The sequence below is a fragment of the Crocodylus porosus genome, unplaced genomic scaffold (assembly GCF_001723895.1).
Source record: "Crocodylus porosus isolate Cpor-Errol unplaced genomic scaffold, CroPor_comp1, whole genome shotgun sequence".
NCBI classification, from domain to species: domain Eukaryota; kingdom Metazoa; phylum Chordata; order Crocodylia; family Crocodylidae; genus Crocodylus; species Crocodylus porosus.
The window spans coordinates 67,597,189-67,611,586 of NW_017728943.1; the positions used below are offsets into that span (position 1 = coordinate 67,597,189).

General features: G+C 38.8%; 1 protein-coding gene across 4 annotated transcripts in view; it reads right to left on the bottom strand.

Annotated features, from left to right (window-relative positions):
* The window catches only part of RAB3GAP2 (RAB3 GTPase activating non-catalytic protein subunit 2), a 74,740-nt gene that overhangs the window by 17,052 nt on the left and 43,290 nt on the right, over positions 1–14,398 (bottom strand). For all 4 annotated transcript variants that reach the window (XM_019549495.1, XM_019549496.1, XM_019549494.1 and 1 more), the window contains 11 exons: positions 13,882–13,946; positions 13,410–13,500; positions 10,048–10,175; positions 9,681–9,894; positions 9,112–9,209; positions 6,073–6,178; positions 4,471–4,631; positions 3,153–3,369; positions 2,604–2,774; positions 2,357–2,463; positions 883–949 (listed from right to left, as the gene is read on the bottom strand). In XM_019549495.1, coding sequence (XP_019405040.1) covers positions 883–949; positions 2,357–2,463; positions 2,604–2,774; positions 3,153–3,369; positions 4,471–4,631; positions 6,073–6,178; positions 9,112–9,209; positions 9,681–9,894; positions 10,048–10,175; positions 13,410–13,500; positions 13,882–13,946 — 1,425 coding nt within the window. The remainder of the gene's footprint in view (positions 1–882; positions 950–2,356; positions 2,464–2,603; positions 2,775–3,152; positions 3,370–4,470; positions 4,632–6,072; positions 6,179–9,111; positions 9,210–9,680; positions 9,895–10,047; positions 10,176–13,409; positions 13,501–13,881; positions 13,947–14,398) is intronic.

Below are 14,398 nucleotides of genomic sequence, written 5' to 3' on the forward strand. Positions count from 1 at the left end.
CTGCCAGGTGCAGCAGTCTGGAAGCTGACCTTTCCTATGTAGACCAAGGTAAAAAAGGCAATGTGTACTTCCCAGTCTTCTCCATATCGTGTCTCTAGGCTGCCTCCCCCATTCAGTAAGGGACCCACACTTTCCCTGATCTTCCTCTTGCTGCTGACATACTTATAGAAATCCTTCGTTACCTTTTATATCCCTTGCTAGCTACAACTCCAACTGTGTTTTGGTCTTCCTGATTTAATTCCTGCATGCCCAAGCGATACTCTTATACTCCTCCCTAGTCATCTGTCCAAGTTTCCACTTCTTGGAAGTCTCACCTGGGCTATCCCATGCAAACTATCATATGGCGCTTTTGTGCGATTTGTATTCCCCACATATTGTAAACCTTGCCAAATTCAAATAGTTCAAAGGACGTATATGGGTCAAGGCAAATAGACTGAGAGCTCCTTTAGTGGTGAACAGTCAGAAAGGATGAAGACTGTCACACATTGCTGTCAGTCAGGTCATTTATAAAGCAGCAAGAATAAAATCCAAGGCTCAGTTTACTAGGACAGGAACCCTTTGGTGTTACAAATGGATTTGTAATATCTGTCTAACCCATTATGTTATATTGTGTATGCCGATAATATACAAATCCAGTGAGTGCCGTAGTCATAGTGCACTGTTTCTACATACAATAAAAGTGTCTGCAACAGGTCTATCCTTTATCCTAAGCAGCAATACATGGCATTTTGAACTATGGGAAAACCAGAGATGCCTAAGCATCAGCAACAAGGAAGAGAGGTCTGGTCAGCACTACTACAAACCGCATAGATTCAAACTGATTTATTCTGCTCTCTGATAAACGTATTCACTATGATCTTTAAACAATAACGTTGTACTTACCATGCTGCACATGAGAATTAACAATACAGCTGAGATGATCTATAGACCTAATGAGAAAACGTGCTTCCTTATATAAAGGGGGGGAAATAAAAAAAAAAAAAAGAGAGAGAGAAGTTATTCAGTAATTCAATTCTGGTTCCAAAGGCAAATTGTGAATTCTTGAAGTAGTGTGTGTAGACTATTTTAAATCAACTAATTTTCCACAGTTAAAAAGGCTAAGAATTTTAGTTAAGACTCAAATTTTAAATGCCCTGTCACCAAACAAATGCACTTACACGTGCATACTTTTAAAGCTAATCAAACTCTGTGATTCTACTATAATTTTCCAGACTTGTTTCAGCTTCTATACTGATGACTTATCTCTAGCTGAAAGATTTCCCTCTTAACTACTTATATACTTATGCAGATAAAAGATCTATTTGTTTGTTTAAAGAACTAAACTGCTAAGACTTCTTGGTTGTTTTAGAGACCATCTTTAAAAATCCAAAAACAAGATGTTCTATCACACACACTTACTAAGCCTGAGGGATATCAATCACAGCTTGCAAGCACAGAGTGTTTGTGCCCCCACTTCCACTCTGATCATGAGTTCAACCAGTAGTTACAAATATTAGTAAAACTGAGGGGGGGCAGTGGGCTAAAAGCAATTTGGTAAACAATTTACTAGCCCCTACAGGGAACTTTTGGGGCTGGAAAGTCTTAAGGCAAAAATAATTTTTAAGTGTATCAGTACATTATTTCCCATTCCTTGTATAAATCATATTGAAGTATAAAACCGGAGAGAGACAGATACCACAATCTACTTTAGTATATGCTGAAAATGTAAGGAACTGTTGCAACACAAGAATTCTAATTCAGTGTTGCATACTTAAGCTATTCAGCATTGTGCATGAAAGGTATAAAAGATGAATTCCCAAACACCCCAATATAAAAGCCTGACACTGTCTGACAATCACATAATCCCAAAAACTATATTTCTTTCTTTCATCATTTAAGATTTATTTGCCATTTTATCCCATCTAGTTTTCATTTTCTGTATAAATGGGTATAAAAGTACTTGTAGAAGGGCGTGTCTGCATGTACTTTTAAGCATGCCTAAACTTAATGCATATTAGGGGTGTGACCATATGTGGACATGCTACTGTGCATTAACATGGGTATGCAGACTGATTTGGGACTAAAGTTAGTCCCAAAACAATGGACACATACTGTGTTAATGCACATTAGTGTCTCTACATGTTTGCTAATGCAATTTAACTATTTGCATATAAATTTGATACCTGCTTTATGCAGGTGTCAAATTTAGACTCGCGGAGCCTTAACTCACCATTTTTAAGGCGCATTTAGGGTGTGCACGTGTAGACATGCACCCTTAGTGCCCCTTACTTTGGGCTACTACACATTAAATGTGCCCACATAGACATACCCTAAGAAAAGCACTGTTAAATATACTGAAAAATTGAAATTAAATTACCTCTGGGTCTTTATTCCATTGCACTATATACTCCCAACAACAGTGTGCATATAACACATCTGATTCAAGGCTACAAGGAAACTGCTGATAGGCCAACTGCAACAATTCTAAAAATAAATAAGTAAATAGAAGAAGTTATAAAGCAGTTTTTTCATCCCATTTTATTTTCTACTAGTTAACTATAATTCTACCACTTCTGCCACCTCTGAAGAACCTGAAGTCTGAAAACACAGCGTCATATTCTTACTGAGGATAGTTTCCAAGCCCGTCTCTGCTTCTGACTCCCCCAGTGAAACAGTACTGTCAGTTTCTACAGGTTCTTCTGAACTTTCTTCGTCTTTTTTCCGAGCTAGCTCCAGGACATTGAAACTGAGGTCTTGTTTAAAAACCCATTTTGCTACAGTGTCAGCAATACCTCCTGAGACAAAAGAAAAGGTAAAAGGCATAGTCAAATTTTCCTGGCTATATTTAGTAGAACTTAACTGTTTTGAAACATGAATGACAAAAGAGAAACTCTTCTGTTGGTTATCAGAAACCTTAAGTTAGTCAATGACATCTTCAAAAATCAAGAACTGATTTGAAGTTTACAATGCAATCTGCAAGGACATAACAACAGAACTCTGCCCAATAATGACTTTGATGCAAGTCTTTTTTTTTTTTTTTTAAATCTACTTCTCGTAAGTCAGAAGTGGAATCACTGCAAGAAGGTACTGAAAAAAAATTTGAGTCACGGCTACAGAATTTGTCACTGAATTATGCAAGACAACTAATCAAATCATCTTTGTAAGAAGTATACCTTTCCCGCCTTCAAGCAGCTTCTTTACAGAGAGTCTACAGAGTGGCTCAGTCTGTAGAGAGGAAACTTTGGTTGTCCTCTTGCTCACTTTACTGTTCAATAGCATCTGAAGTATCAGACAATCTTCTAATTGCTTCAGAAGAAGTTTCCAATATTCTGTATCAAGAGAAAGTGCTTCCCAAGAGTCTGTGTCAGCGCCTACAATTGTTTGGGAAAACTAACAAAACATAGTATGAGCTTTTTGCAGATGTATTAAAGTTTTCATTTACAGCAGGTAACATTAACATTGAAATATACATCTATTATATTTAAGAAAACTTACCATTTGAATGTACAGAGATTGACATTTATGTAAAAATAAACAACTCAAATTTACTCGCAACCTTATACATTTTGTTAAAATAAAAGCACTTTTGTAAGACGTGCACAAAAACACCACCTTTGCCTGTGGAGGATCTCAGGACTTGTGACAAAAACACTTGGTTCCAGTCATGAATGGGGGGCTAATTAGCACATGGATCTTGGGGGGCAGGGGGGAAGAGGTATCTGGAGTACACATGCATACTGAGCAGTGCTGACCTGTGAGGCATGGCTTAAAATACTGCAGAGTGCACAATGAACTACAAGGCAAATAAATCATGAGCCTTTTGGCCTTGCATTAATACCATGCATAGTTTGTACTACATATAAGTAGGTACAAAAGTGCTGCTTAAAAAGTGTGTTTATGGGGAACCTTATGCAGCAGTTTCAAAAAAGGTAAAATGCATTAATTCTGGATGAACCAAGTCTATGGGTAACCAAAGTAATTTTCCTATATGCAAATTACTACAGGTATGTTTATTTTAAGGGCAATGTTTTCAAATTTGGCCCTTGCTTCCACGTGCTCAGTGACAGCAGGGTCTGACAATACGGAGGTGAGGGGAGGCGAAGGGCTGCAGGAGGAAGAAGTTTTGGGAGGGGTAGAAGGCAAAGGGGCTACCTGACCCCCAGATTTATTTTCCCTTCTGTAATAGTGAGAGGGGGACAAATTCAAGGCAAGTCTCCAATAACAGATCCTATACCTGGAAAATTAAAACAAATTCATACATTTTCCATATATAGAACCTAATTATTGGGATGGCCGCTTTGTACTCGGGGTCATCTTATAGTCAAGTAAATACAGTAAAATACAAGTGTCCACACTTTTGTTCATTTCTACACCTCCTTTGTGCCCATTTCTGAATGAATGGCAGCATGTTCCTCCTTCAAGAAGGCAACAGCTTCGACACAAATTTGAAACCATTACTACTGGAAAAGGAAGAAATCCAAGATGACTTACTTTTTTCTCTGCCACACTGTCAGTTATCTGTGCAGTTACAGCATGCCCAACGTGTGCAGATAATAAGGCAGCTCCATTATTTTCAGACTGAATACAAGCTGTGCGCATTTGCTGCCACCAGGGGGAAATTGACTGAGAATCCCATGACTCATCTATAGCAACTGCAAAAAACACATTGGTGGGAGAATACAAAAAACTTGCTGTGTTAGGAGTTAAACTAGAAGAGTAACAACCTGCCCTTGGAAACAGGATTTACCTTCTGCAATTAAAATCCACAAACTGATTAAATATAGCAGCTGTCTGGAACAAATATAGTTATTCTACCATGGCCACAACGTTACCTTTCCCTTGGCATTTACAGCCAGATCCTTAATAGGATTTAGTACCTAAAAGGGTACTTACTTTTTGAAAGCAGGTGCCTAAAGTCCGCTTGGGATCCAAAACATCTCTACTCAGTAGCAGCCTATCCCTGGAGGAGCCTGGGCACCTTCCCCTTTTAATCTAAAGTATCCCTGCGTATCTGAAGATTCTGCCTTTTACATGTCCCCAGAACATGCAGCCCAGCACCCAACTCCTACCTATGCCCCACTGTGATCCAAGATCCAAGTCCCCCAAGGAGCCTAATCTGGTAACATTTTCTAACAGCACAGGGCCTCCAAATACAGTTATAACTGCTCTTTCTTCAGCATACCCACCTCTTACATACTGCCCTTATGGTTAGAGCAGCTGCCCAGGAGGTGAGATATTAGAGTCTGAAGCACTCACCAACCAAAGGGAATTCAAACCTACAACTCCCACTTTACAGGAAAGTGCCCTACTTAACCAGGCTACAGTAAGGTTGGGTTGAGGAATCCTCAGATTCTCCTATTGACACTGCATAAAAAACAGATGGAAAAATTCACAGAGCCAGGAAGAGGGAGAACAAGAGAAGGCCTGATTTTGAAGTGGATAACTAGTTAGTGGGGGCCTTCTCCTGGGAGACAGTTGCTATGGGTTCTGATCCCTGCTCCAAGCACTGTTCATACAATTTTATGTTAAATGGGCTTTGGATCAGAAAAACAGAAATAAGCCTTGGGGCACTACAGGAAGTAAAGATAAGGGGCAGAAGACAGGTCTTACTTAAAATCCTACCCCAAGGCATGTATTCAAAAACTATTTTTGAACACAAACTATACCATAGGGAGGGGCCTTCTCCTCAGAAGCTAAAGGTAGTGGCTGTAGAAAGAATAAAAAAGGGATGATGTTAATTCAAAATAATTTAAGAAAATGTTTAAAAAAAAAAAAAGAAATGTATCACAGAAGTGCTACAAGTTGACAACTGAACCAAGGTCCTTAAGTCTCAAGTGTTTTACCTATGAAACACAAAATACCCAGTTTTCTGGACATTAAGTGACAAACAAGTAGCACATATATGTTCTATTATGCTATTAAAAGATAAATAATTGGTTTGTCAATAAATTGTGTTATAAAACAATTATAAAAACATGCTCATGTGCAGTATTTACTGCACAAATTTTGTTAAACAAATACAGAAATTGCCATTGTGACTATTCCAGCAATCAACTGCATCTAAAAATGACATTAAATGAAAAAATACTTCACCTTTCATTTTGCTCAAAAGAGACAACATAGTGTGAAGGCACCAGACAGACTGTGGTTTATCTAAAATATCCTTTTCCTTGGAAAGCCACAAAGTGAGTAGCAGGGACTGAAAAAGGAAAAAAAAAGTTCATAGATTTCATAGACATTCGGGCTGGAAGGGACCTCGGGAGATCAGAGTCCAACCCCCGGCCCCAGGGGCAGAAAGTCAGCTAGGGTCAAAGGATCCCAGCAGGATAAGCTGCTCTGGACTTCCTTAAGGAAGTCCAGGGTAGATGCTTGCACCACCTCTGGAAGAAGCCTATTCTAGGCCTCAGGGGCTTGGACAATAAAGAAGTTTTTCCTTACATCCAGCCTAAAGCAGTCTTAGAGGAGTTTGTGACCATTGGTCCTTGTCATCTGGTGAACAGACATTCCCCCAGATCCTGATGCACGCCTCTTACGTACTTATATATGTTAACTATTTAAAGATGGAAGAAAATTTACTTACAGCTCATTTAATGTTATTTTTTGGAGAGAAAAAAATTCATTATGCCTAGACCAAAATTATTATAAAGATTATGGCAAACTGCTGTATGTTTAGCAGTATGACTTTATGATGGTAAAATGTTATACTCAAGTTGGGGTGGTTCACAAAGGCTACATGAACAGAATGCTTGCTGAGTATAAATGCACACAGCAAAATAACCCTGAAAAGTGGACTAAGGCAGACATTGGGAGCTATAAATTATTTTCTCTTTCTCATTTTGCCTTTGCCTAGATAATTATATGTACTGATCCATTACAAACCTGTTTTTTCTAAAGGTGTAGAATGCATTGCCTAAGATACAGCCTTACATTAAATCCCTCAGAACATTGAGACCTGATCTATACAAGAGTTTTGTTGGTATAACAATGTCTATTACAGGCTCACTTTTCAACAGTATTTCTATGCTGACACTGCTGTCACAGAAAAGCATTTTTGCTAATACTGTATAAGCTGCATTTAAAGTGGGTGAATTTAAACTGGAGGAGGGGAAGCAGGGTCAGAACCAAAGGAAGGGGAGGGGCGGGGAGTAGAGTTGGACCCAAAGCGGGGGTATCAGATGTGCATATCTGCATCTGGCTGTTGGCATATGCATGTTACTTTTCATAGCAGGAGAGACATGAAGCAAACGTTTATCGGAGGGCTCCTGCACTCCCCATTCATATAAATTAGGTCAAGTTCTTAGAACATACGACTTGCAGAGCTCAGTGTGACCAACCCAAGGGTGAAAAGAGACAGTGCATTTGTGTCGCCATAACAATTATGGCAATACAAAGGCCAAGTAAACAGATGTCCACACCCCATCATGCCATAAATGGCCAAAATTTGTGGCTGATGTAGATGGTATCAATTTATGCCACTTAACTGCAGCAAATGTCTTTTAGGTTTATGGCCACCAGCCAGCTCACGCAAGCACTTCTGGGGCTTTATGGGCCTAAACCTGTATGCCATGGGAATAGGAATTCTTGCAGTGTAAAATATGCTCAAGGGCATGCAGGATTCATACCCTGCAGCCCCAGGAACACCTGCCTGGGTTCCCTCATTTGTGATTCCCTAAGCATGTCAACACACTGGTATAACCCCATTGCTAGGACAGCGCATTAGCTGATGGCCAGTCTCAGCAAGGGGGGGTAACATGATGCCTGTCATCCTGCAGGATCAATGGGTGATGTGTATTTTGCCCAATAAAGTAGACCAGCTGTTCTATTTATATCCAAAGACAGAGTTTTTTTTTTAACAACAATCTGCAAACTTTTTGCTGACAACCAGACTTTTTTTACTGATATATGTTTTACATAATGAAAATGTAACCTCTTTTCCAGGCTCCAGACAAGGGCCAGCTTCAAATTTAGGGATTAAACACCATATCAGCATAGTGAAAAAATGTGGTTGTCAGTCATTTGCAAATTATTAGTTTAAAAAAAAAAAAATCATGGGTTGACACCCTGCTTGTCTTCAGCAATGGTTTTATACTGTGCTGTCCCACCCACCACCCTGATGCCCCCAATCACACCCCACTGTCTCCCAACCTTACCCTCACCAGCCCTGCTCCCCCAAAAGAAGGGTTACTTTCTGCCTACTCATGACCCAGGAGCATTACAGGCAAGCAATGGGAAGCAGCAGCAGTACATGGCTGGTGGAAGATGGGGCTTCAAAGTCCCAAGAGAGAATACTCCCTGCAGGATGCTGCACTCCTGCTCAGACACTAATGGCGCTGCTCTGCTTTCTAACAATCAAGCTCCTAGTTATAGTTTTCTTTCTTTCTTACTTTTTTTTTTTTTTTTTTTTTAAATGGACAGGTCCATTTTTTTAATGGATTTTTACAGACAGTTGGCAACCCTGGCAGATGCTTTATCCAGCCCACATGACTACCAGAGGGCCACTGGAAGTGGGGAGACATGGTCTGCTGCAAAATTCAGAGCTCTTGGGCTGTGTTGGTCATAGCCAGTAGTGGTGAGCTTGGCTCACCACTGCAGTCTCCAAACCCCTATTTCAGACCCATTACTACCACCAGACCCTTCCTGCTGCCAGTAGACCCCTCACTTCCTCCAGTTCCACTGTCACAGCAGTGGCCATGACAGCCACCTCTGTGCCCCAGGCTCAATCCAGTCCAGATCCATGGCCCCAAGTGAGTTCCTGTTAGACAGTAATTAGATTGCTAACATGTTTAATAAAATTTAAAAACAACCCATCTGTGTTATTCTGAGTTACATCCTTTTTGGTGTAAAACTTGATTAAACAAATGCTCTCAAAAAGGTGCCGCTGACTTAAAAGGGAATGTCTTAAGGCTTGAAGGCAAGGGCATTAAGGGTACAGCCATACAGCACAAAGCAAGACTATGACAAATACCCTAGCTGGCTCTGTTTTTTATCTGAGAGAGCATTCCCAAAGTCATGCTGCTTAATGAGACATATTACACTTACAAGCCAAGGCAATACTGTTATATAGAGTGATCAACAAATGAAACTTCTCTGGCACTGAAATTCTTGAGGAAACACAGAGAACCTTATTCTTACCAGCAAAACCTGAGGACTAAATCCTGCTGATTCCAGTGTATGGCACATTTCCTTTGTAGAACTCTCTCCGTGCAAGCATTTCCAGAAAAACAAGCTACCTAAAACAATCAACAGAAACGATATCAACGAAAGGTTTATGTGGTAGATCAAGTTTTGCACAGCCTGAGACAGAAGGCTTTAGGTTAGCAACGGATTATGTAACACTTCATCCTTCCCGGGTGGGGGAGGGAATATTTACATAGAATTAACCAGTTCATAAACCTTTTTCTAAACAATTAGAAGACTCATGCCAAAGAGGCAATCTGGTAAGGAGACGTTTTCAGGGGACAGGAACAAAATATTGGTTCTTGTACTCAGCCCTACTTGGTCTATCATTTCAAAGTACAGCTAAGTAAAAGCCCTTCTTCATTATTATTTCCTTTATTTCAAAATCCAACCTGGTTAGTTGGTATCTGGTACATGGACTTAGGAAATTCAAAAATTAAGCTAAAAGAAAAGCTAGTCTATTTTTAGGGCTGCAATAACTCAAAAACTACCCTGGAAAACATCAAATGTTCAACAGTTCTTACCTAAAGCCACATACTCTCCTTCTTCCAGCTTCTTCACGTTAATCATGTCTTTTTCATATTCCAAATACTCCAAGAACATTTTTACAGACAATACGCTATCTTTATCCTCAGCAAATCGAACAGTTGGTTGGGTGTTCTCTTGTTTGTAGTTTTCCAATAATGTCTGGAACCTAACAAACTCTTTTTCATCTAGCCTGAGTAATTTAGCCAAGTCCTTAAAAAGCAGAAAGACAATACAAATTAACATTAACAAAGATTACAATCCACAAATTGCATCAGCAAACATCAGGGGAAAAAAGTTTCAGAAGAGTCTAAATGCTAATTTCAACATACTGTACTTGAAATAAAAACATTTGAAATCACTCACATTATCAGAAATCGTAGTCTCTGACTGCAAGCTCAGAGAATTCAGTTTGCTGACCGACTCATAAAGATGAAGGAGTTTTAACTTGTTTGAGCAAAACTGCAGCAAACCTTCATCCACAGACTCAAGTTCTGGGGAAAAGCACATGAATCTGAGTGAATTTTTTTATATGTATATTTCAATATCAATGGAGGGGCACTGGTGATGGGGGGGTGGGGAGAAAGAGAGCAACCCCCCCCCCACACACACACACACAAATGCACCGAAATTGTAAAATCTTTGCAGCTTCATTAAAATCCTTTGTAGGAATGAAGTGACTTATGCTCCATGGAGTGATGTTCTTGATGCTCTGCTGTTTCCATTAAGATGATATTTAATTCATACCAATGCTCTTGCCCCAAGGCACAAAAAGTATCAGGTTCATTTTTCATAAGTTTTATATCGCAACACCAAACAAGGTTACTACAGAGGTTTAAAACCAGTGCATATAAAAAACATTTTAAAAACCCACTATGATACAAATGCTATGATTGTTTTTTAATACCAAACAAGATACAATGTTGTAACAGCTGTAGTCTCTCAGTCATGTTACCAGTGTATAAACATGTCAAGTCCCTCACTAGAAAGTTGAATATACGAGCTATCAAGTTCAGATATGAAAATAAAGAACTCTGACAAATCAGAAGACCTTCTGTTGCATTTGACGTCTACGAAGTTTAGGAAAGCAAATTTTGACTGTGTTGTGGGGTCACCAATTGTCATTACCACAGGGTTCAGAATGAAAGAAAGCACTCCAGGTTGCTCTATCAAATGAAGTCAAGAGTATCCTCTATTTAGCGCAAAAGAAAAAAAGTCTAATGCAAGCTGAAAGATTCGATTTTTCCATTTTGCCTAAGGAAGACTATTTCAGTTAACTGGGTAATCCGGACTGTCAAAGAAACAAGAACCTAATAATTAAGGACCTTGTAATATGAATTTTAACACACACACACACACACACACACACTGACACAAAAATGTCTAAAATAGTAGCCAACACTTTGCAATTAGGAGCTTTTCTAGATTGCATCACTACCACTCAAAATGTAGAGAACCACAAACAAGATACTGCCATGTAAACTAGGGTGCAAACTCACAGCGTGCCCTTAGTAACTGTCTACACGCATACTTCTCTTACATTACTAACTCAAAGAAGGGCAGGCTACCTCACATTAACCACAAAGTGAGTGAGCTCATGGACAGTTACTGTGAAATAGCTGACAGTGCAAGTTAACACCCCATCTTAAAACATGGTAACCTGTTTGTGGCCCCCTACTCAGTTGCTTTTCCTTCCACCCATTTTTTATCGAGATACTGAGTTCAAAAAATGGAATTAGGCAACAACAACAAAAAATTTGGCATGTTTAATTTTTAACTCCATATAAAGGAAGGCAAGCTAACTCTTTAGGAACAGAAAGAGATGCAGCTACTTCTTGCTTAACATTGTAGTTATGTTCTCGAAAAATGCAACTTTAAGCGAAACAACGTTAAGCAAATCCAATTATATCACAGTAGTTATCTAATAGCAGGTGGCCAAAAAATGTTATGATCGAACACTGCATGACTTTAAACAAGTATGTTCTCTACTAGATCAGAAACATAGCAACATGGTAACCGGGATGACGTTAAATGAGGAGTACCTGTATTCACTATTTAAAGCAAATTTTGTACCCCCAGGACAGTGGGAACATGTAACAGCCTTATCCTAGAGTAGCAAACTGTTGGTTGCCATTACTGTGCTGGGCCAGTAGGCAGCAAGGGAACAGATAATAGCTTTAAAAATGGTTCTCTTAGCTGCAATTAAGTAGAGCTTAGGATACAAGACAGACACTAGTGTGACTTACAGTGGTACAAAGTTACTAGGGTTCTTTTGCACAGTGACTCGCACCACTTTAAGACTGTACATCTTGTGGTCATTCCAGTTTCACATCCAAGTGAGGGTAGATAATGCCACTGTAAACATATAATGCACCTGCCTCTTTAGTGACATTAATAAATGCACATGGCATTAAGAGAAAGATTGTAAATAAGATTTTCCTATACAAAACATCATCTCTGAATAATCTGCGAACATCTGTGAGCTCAAGGAGCTTTCCAGCATACAATTTTCCCTCTATGAAGCTCAGCCACCTCTTTAACACTCTGCTATTAAAAATCCTGGAAACAAAGAAGCCCTTTGCAGCTTGCTACAGATAATCCACTGATCTTCTTCCCACAACAACAGCATTCATATAAGCTAACATCCATTTCACTAAATCTATTTACCCATAGCGTCACCGGCAGATATGTTGCTATTCTTGAAAAATTAGAAGGTGGGCACTCCAACCAAATCTGTTCTATTTTATGACCAGCATGACCAAGTCATATATGGAAAAGGAGGGTGTGCAGAAAAAAACACACACACACTTCAGCTCACAAAGAGAAATCAATCAATATATAACAAAAATAAAACACGCTTTTCCAATTATGTAAGCATTGCCATTCTACTGTTCTCTGTGAAAATAGCTTCTTGTAACAGACTATATTTTAGCACTTCCTACAGCTATTTAAACCAGATTCTTCTCCCCTAAGAACAGGCCAAAATTAGTCAGTAAACTCCATGGGTGAAGTGTACTTCTGTTAAAGAATAAAAACAGGGAAAACTCCTATTGACATGAGTGGGCAAGGATTTCATCATGAGGAGCTCAAGTGACACAGAATGCTGCATCATATGGGGCTTCCTTCACTTACATAGGGCAAAGGACAGTGCTTTCTATGCACAAGCATTCTGATATCCACAAACTTCATTTGGTAATCTGCTATGAACGATAATGCCAAGGGTCCCATCTTATGCAACACTATTACTGCACAGAAGCAGAAACTGAGTATAGTTTATTTAAACATACAAAAGTACTCATACATACAAAATAATGGGCTGCTGAAAAGACTAACTGTATATACAATTACTGGCAAAACATTGTAGGAACACACTGGATATAAATGTTTGTACACAGATATATCAATTTTTTATTTGCATTTGTATGAAGCTAGGTTATATTTCTGTCTTTACATACATAAAGCATCAACTTAATCAGTCACGGATTTCAAGTGAGAATTATTTCAGTGTGTATTTTGAGATGTACGGCAAGTGAAGCAATTTAAATTGAAAAACTACTGGGGAAGTTGGAATCAATGCCAGAATTACTCAGCAGAAAAACCAACCAGTTGAAGTTTGAGGGAGTAGTATCCCACAGATAGCTCCACCATAGCAGTAGCCCAGCTTCAACACCTTAACACAGATACAACTGATATCTTTCTCCATAATTACAAAATAAACTTGTACCTACCTTGATTTTTTAAGGTGTCCATCAATGTCCGAGTGATGTTTGCAAGAGATGAGAATGGCACACGTTCACTTGCCAGTATTTTTTCCAAAGCCTATTAACAGAAATTTAACAATGAAATTTTTCCATTCTATTTCACTTTAGTTCTAAAAGCATGTAAGGAATCTGTAGCTACTTGTTTTTATACATATTTGGAAAAATTTGAACCTGCAATGAGGACAGCTCTTTTATTGATGGGTGTATAAACTTATCTCAATTTTGCCGTGGAAGGGATTTTGAAGTCACAAATCTACTTCATTAATTCTATGTGGTACGTTACAGAAAAAAAGAAAAATGAAGCAAGCATACAAAGCAAGTCCTTAAGCTTTGCTTATCAGTGATCTAGGAAAAAATTAAGAACACTGTGAAAGGTTTATAAAAGCTTTATATATGAAATTCTTTCCCAGTATGAAAGTCCCGTTCTCAGAATACTCACCTGTTTTTTTGTAGCTGGGTATTTGATATCAAGAATTAATTCCTTTGCTTCAGCTTCAATCAACTCTACAAAGAAAGATGATCAAATGTTTAACTCACATTTTAGACTGGATTCTAAAAAGCAATTCATGCAGTTAAGATGCATACTTTTAATTGTTTGGTGTGATATGCTTGGAGGAGCTGACATCATACATTTGGAAAACTCAGCAACTGAGTGTTTGTCTAACTTTACAAACAACTAAAGTTTAACTTCAGAATTAAGTGCTGAACAGACCCAAAAAATCCAGACAAGGACATGCAGGACACTGAAAACTCTCTTTTATTATTATTTTGCAGGATAGGGAAAATCAATTTAGGTTAGATGTTAACCTAAACTGCACTTTGCTGGGAGCACCATAGTTATAAGAATTTTCTCCAGGTAGCTTCAAAAGTCTGCCACCTGTGTCTCCCCAAGATGTAGTACACTTCTTAAAATTTTGGGGTGGGATTGGTACTGGTTAGCTAGTATTAAACAAGTA